The sequence below is a fragment of the Garra rufa genome, chromosome 4 (assembly GCF_049309525.1).
Source record: "Garra rufa chromosome 4, GarRuf1.0, whole genome shotgun sequence".
NCBI lineage: Eukaryota > Metazoa > Chordata > Actinopteri > Cypriniformes > Cyprinidae > Garra > Garra rufa.
The window spans coordinates 48,627,167-48,633,699 of NC_133364.1; the positions used below are offsets into that span (position 1 = coordinate 48,627,167).

The 6,533-nt window shown below is 37.5% G+C and overlaps 1 protein-coding gene across 1 annotated transcript; it reads right to left on the reverse strand.

Annotated features, from left to right (window-relative positions):
- Nucleotides 1-3,280, reverse strand: LOC141334120 (uncharacterized). The gene is made up of 4 exons (XM_073839264.1): nt 2,935-3,280; nt 2,722-2,775; nt 495-626; nt 1-284 (listed from the first exon to the last, which is right to left on the reverse strand). The coding sequence occupies exons 1-4, from the start codon at nt 3,269-3,271 to the stop codon at nt 1-3; spliced, it is 807 nt and encodes a 268-aa protein (XP_073695365.1). The 5' UTR covers nt 3,272-3,280.
- Nucleotides 3,281-6,533: the final 3,253 nt, after the last annotated feature.

Here is a 6,533-nt window from a genome sequence, read left to right on the forward strand (position 1 = left end):
CTATAAGGGAAACAGTAGGTATCCACTGAAAGTACTGTGGTTATTACTGTCATCATATATCCACTTGCCAGACCGAAGACTCACATAGACAACGTCTCCAACCTCTAGGAGCAACACAACTCCATTCGAGGAGTTTACAGCACCTCCAGCCTGATAACCATGTGCTACAACCAAACGCTCTCCATTCTTAATAATGTAGACAGTTGATGGAGTTGCTTGGTTACCATTAGCATAGAGAGAGATTCTGAACATATACACGCCTTTCAGTGGGGCCGTGAAAATACCTAAAGCAAATAAAAAGAAAAAATATTTAGCTGTTTCCTGCATGACTGCTCAATTACCAAACACATTGTGTAATTATTTTGAAACATGGCAGATCATTTAATTCTCTTATATATAATATTATTACACAACTGTAGAGAGATTAGAATGGAGCAGAAAGGTTTCCTATTACTATAAACTAAGATTTATGGTTTGATTTCATTGATAATTACCTGTAATTGGGTTGTAGGCATTCCCTATATTTGTGAAGACGTTCCTGTAAGTTAGTGTAATGTCAGTGGTAAAAGGACCAGTATGTCCACCACCAGACTGCATCAGAGAAGCTGAAAAAGCTATCTGCCTGTCTGTTAATGAAAACCATAAGCAATATTGTGATATATTTCTGCATTACAATGACAATTTATATGGTAACACTTTACAATATGGTGGCACTAATATGCATGAATTCCTGCTTAACTAATACAGATAATCATGATTTAATGTATTAAAACATTTATAAATACTTACTGCATCAGCAACAAATAAACATTCTATATGATTCATAGATTAAGTAATCAATACATTGTTATTACTTAAATGTGTCATAATGTTTTAATTTCTGAACAACAAATGAACTAAAAGAGTAAATTTATGCATTAATTACCACAATGGGTCAAAGCCATGCATTTCAACTTCCAGTTGTCTGCTTCAGTTAATCATTGATTTTCAAATGCATCATTATATTATGACTTTACTTGTTGGCACATGACTAATTCAAAATCCATAACCACAATGACATATTAACCATTTATTAATAGTTCTGTGCCTCAGTAAGTAAAGTCATAACACAATGATACCTTTGCAAATCATTAGATAATGATTATAATGATTAAAAGCAGAAAACTGGAAGATGAAGTACATAGCTTTGACCATTGTGATAATTAACATATGGATTTGCGTAATCAGTTAATATGATATGTTATTAGGGAATTAATACATTATAACACATTTACTAATGACAAATTTTTGATTACTTAATCTTTGAATCATATACAATGTTCATTAGTTGCGGATGTGGTAATCATTAATACATGGTTTAGTTTATTTAAACTGCATTCTCAATTTAAACTACATTGTTTCAGTAACTTTCTGAGTCGTTGCCCACTGTAATGAAGATGGTGAGAAGTGGATCCAAATGCTAGCTTTTATTAATAAACATAGTCTGGACAGGCGGGGTCAGACACGGCAAACACAACATCCAAGAAAATCCAGAAGAGTAATCCAATTAACAGGCGAAAAGGTCGGGGCTGGCAGCTAGATTCAATTAACAAAACAGTCCGGGATCAAAAACACAGGGAAACTACAAAAACACAGGAATCACAAGAACTAGGAAAGCTAAACAACGATCAGTAAACAGAAGAGTGAGTGAGTGACTTAAACACCAAACATGAGGGAACACATGACAAAACCAACCAATGGGAAGGGGACACATGGAACAGGGGAACCAATGAGAACATAACACATACAGACAAGAGTAAAGCATGGTGGGTTGAGTGAACACAGAATCCGGGCTGGAATGCCCTCTAGTGGAGTTTATGGGCACTCCAGCTGGTGACCGTAACACCCACAATGCTTCGGTGACAGGACTTTGAAATAACAAACAGGGAAAACGATAAAAGCTCCATGATCTATATTTTATTTATTTAATTTTTACATTTTTTTTCTTCATTCGAACGGCTTGTTGAAGCTTTTTTTTTTAAAAGATAAAATCGAATTTACTTTTATCTTGGAAAAGACATTGCGCATATTTGACAGTCAAGAATGGTCCAAACACATGAGGCCAAAATATATAAAAACAATATTGATTGGCTAAGATTCTAAAGTTGGAGGGTTTGAGGCACTGTGCTCTGCACCTCGAGGTGTCAGGCATTCACCACCGCCACCTACACCTGCCACATCACCAGGACCCAGCCACACCCATTACCAATCACCCGAATACTGATCACCTGTGCACAATCAGCCACGCCCTATAAACAGACTCACTCACTCAGTTCATCTTTGTCTGGTCTACCGTTCACACCGCTGATGATCCAGACCTCTTCATGCTCCATCGACTCACCTCCAAGCTGATTCTCCACGATCTTCATCCTTACTCATCCACTGGACTCTATACTCATCCATACCCTTCAATAAACTTACAGATAAGCCTCAACATTGCTCATTACCTTCTTGCACTGCCATTTTATAAGCCTGTCAATAAAACTGGTTTTTCACCTCATCTCAGTCTCCGCTCTCATTCATACTGTGTTGTGACATGAGGAAAATATATTGCCACTTAGTTATATATAAACTCATGATTTTCTGTGTTAGTTAAGCATTATTTAATAAATATTGTGCACCTTTATTGTAAAGTGTTACCATTTATGCACTGAATTTGAAGTCATTTACACATTGTTTCACCTTTATTTTCCTTTCTCAACTGTTCCACTTGACTCAGAGTAAGATTTGAAATTTCTGTTAAGGAATAAAGATTCTTTTAATTGACATTTACACTGCTTAGTATAATAGATAACACAATTGGCAGTATACACTCAGTTTTAAACTAACTAACATTTACATTGGTGTTTGACTTTGAGGTTCACTGACAATAGAGTGAAAGTTTTGATGAGGTACCTTCAATTTTGTTGTTCAGCTCTTCTAGAATAAACGTCTGTTGTTCCTTCAGTTGCGTCTCTAAAGCTCTGATATTTGCTTTCTGTTCTGTAACAATGGCAGTCAGTTCTCTCAGTGCTGCATGGATGTCAGAGAAGGTCAGTTGGCAGTTTTGTTGGTTGTCTGTTGAAGTTTCAGTTCTCCCAGTGTCAGTTTGAGTTGGATTCTGTCTTCTGTTCTCAGAGCTGAGCTGCTGAATAATCTCATTTTTACTGAGTCCTACATCTACCTGCTGCTGTACAGCGAACGCAAAGGTTTCCAGCAGCAGGAGTATACAAACTAAACTCTTCATCTTCATTGATGCTTGGCTCTTACTCTCTTATCTCTCACAGCCTCTCGTGCTCTTTTTATAGTGTCCTGACTCACAGTCTTCTGTACATGATTTATAATTCTTCAGATAAAAAAGTTGCAAAGTTAATTGTTAATCATAGAGAGAGACAGACAGAGAGAGACGCGTGATTCACAGATTGATTCCTCTTTAAAACTTCTCTTAACATACATACAAAGTTATGTTTAAATACCCGTCTTGGTATTCTGGTAAACACAGTCGGTTATGTCTTCAGTGAACAGAAACAGCTGAGAAAGATGCGTGCCAATAGGTACGTGCATTAGGCCTTAAAGAGACAGCATCCTATAAATACCTGCAGTGAGAAGCACTAGTTATTTTACAATTAAATATTAAATTTCTGCACCTGAATACTAGTGTTATTGATTTTATTAGTAACTTTGTTGCATTCATTTACACTTGTCATTTGTGTAACTGTTCTTATTTTGTTACTGACTATTAGTTCAGCTAGTAGTTTTTGCTGTGGATTAGAAGTACTTAAAGTTAGCATTCAGTAATTATTAAAAAACAAACTTTTTTTGTTTGTTTTTTGCTGATCCGAAAAATGATCCGATCCGTGACTCCAAATCCGTGATATGATCCGAACTGTGAGTTTTGTGATCCGTTGCACCACTAGGTTGTACTATTGATTTTTTTTTAAACATTCCTTTAAATTACATTTACAGTTAAATTTTTCTTTCACACGCAAGAACATAAAACATAAGTAAAACTGAATAAATGCATGAATTCATCAATACAAAACAATGAGGAGAAAATGACTATTACTTTTACACTTGTCATCATTGTATAATTAAATGATAGGTTTTAGATCGGACAAGGTGACGTACTAGTCCCAGTCCTGTCAAAGAGTGCACACAATTTTTATACATTTGGCAGTTGCTTTAATCCCAAGCAATTTATATTATAATTTATATAAATATATTGTACAGTGTCTTCAACAATGCACATTGTTGCAGAGAATTTTGAAAAATAAATGGAAAAGAAAACCTTTATTTAAAACTCATGTAGCCAAAGGAAATTCCTTAAGATATTTATAAAATTAGGAAATTTTCCATCTTATTGTCAGCCTCAGCAGTATAAATGGAGGTGTGCACATATTTGTAACAAGTGCATTCGTGAAATGAGCTTAATATTGTGTATTGTAAGCATTTATCTTGATTGAGTTTAGTGTTCATATGTTCCAGTAAAAGGTCTCTGTTTTGTTTCATATGCGGAGCAGTCTGTCTAAAAGTACACTATATGCAATCCTACTCTTTGTATGTGTACAACAATTTTTAATTCTCATTTAACGCTTTGTTTGCTGTCGATGTGTGTTTAGAATCTAGTCATATGTTGTAAATTCACAGTGCGTGTGTATGTGCTTTTTTAAAAATCAATCCATTAACTGAAAATGTATAAAACATAAACCCACAGACACAAATACGATAAAAAAGAACTACATGCTGTAAATAGTGTTAAAAGATTAATGATACAAGATGATGGCTATCAAAATAAATGTGACCAGAATAGGCTTGGGCGGTAATATGGTAATATGGTATACCGCGGGATCTAAAAATAGCAACGTATCAGTTTCAATACCAGTATACCGTCATAAAAAAACAATGCACTTATATAGGAGACAAGGATTAAATATTAAATATAATTTATTTAATGCCTAAAAATGCGTATTAGTGATGTGCGGATGGCGGTTATATCTGCGGGCGTTGCGGATAATCCGCGGGTCGGGTAATAAAAAAATGCGTTCTGATTATTTGCGGGTGGATGAGATAAATCAATAATGATGCTAATACTAACTACATTTTCTAATGAACGTGTTTTATGTACTTTTTTTATCAGGCAGACGATTTCATTTGTGTGTAGCTTTTGGTGACAGAAACGGTGACATTCCCTATAAAGTTTGAAGGGAGTTATGCCTGTGCTAATGCTATTCAGCACGGTAATGCAGTGGTCGGCTTTGCGTTTACCCACTTCTCTGATGCGCATCATTCGGTAGTGTCCTGCATTATCCAAAATCATGACAGTCCACTACATGAATAGCTAATTCAATCGCATGTTAATAAATTGAAATATTCCCTAAAAACACCCAGTAAAGACAGGGATGTGGTCAGGACCGTGGCGGCTTCTTTTGAAATATATTTGACGATTGTGCCTAATGCGCCCGCTCTGTCCACTGATGCTGCCTGTTCATTCATACGCGAGAGCATGTCAGGCTAGGCGCGCAGTGGTATAATAATAATTATTATTAATTATTTGAAGCAGTAGATTATAACGAAAACAATACCTAAAAATGAAAAGAAGCAGATTTTTACGATCAGACATTTCTTAAACTGGTGAACCCCTGTAAACTTAAGTCCAAGCATGCGTTCAAATAGTAAGTTCAGAGTGGCTCTAATACAGAGAAAACCTGAACGATTCGTCAGAGATTGCGAAGAATCGCATCCAGATGTCAGTTAACGTTATTCTTTACTGCGTGGATTTGGCTTAAAATCATGAGTGAAATAAACGTATGAAACCCTAGTTCCTCGAGGGAACGAGACGCTGCGTCAGTACGCTTTGGGAACGCCTTCAGTGTTTCCTATGCTCTGAATACATGTGAAATCAGTCCAAAGAGAAGCGCATGTGACGTCACGGCGGGTGACGTCAGGAACCAGGAAGCTATAAAGCACGTGCGGTGAATGCAGCCGGCAGCTTCTGCCACCAGGAGTGCTGCAGGGATGCCGGAATTGTGGAAGGCGACGCAGCGTCTCGTTCCCTCGAGGAACTAGGGTTTCATACGAAACCCGAGGCGTTCCCCTTCGGGAACGCCGAGCTGCGTCAATACGCTTTGGGAACGATATACCCACGCCACCAGAATTCCAAAGCCCTGCTATGTGTGAAGTAGGTAGAGGAAAAGGGTGAAAGTAGCCCAGAATAATTGCTGCTAATAAAGCAGAAAAGGAGCGGCCTCAGCCGACTTGTAGAAAGGGCGAAAGTAGCCCGAGTAAAACGAGCGGCCTCAGCCCACTCGTAGAAAGGGCGAAAGTAGCCCAGAATAATTACTGCTAATGAAGCAGGAAAGGAGCGGTCTCAGCCGACTTGTAGAAATGGCGAAAGTAGCCCGAGTAAAACGAGCGGCCTCAGCCTACTCGTGGAAGGGCAAAAATAGCCCAGAATGATTGCTGCTAATGAAGCAGGAAAGGAGCGACCTCAGTCATCTTGTAGGAAGGGCGAAAGT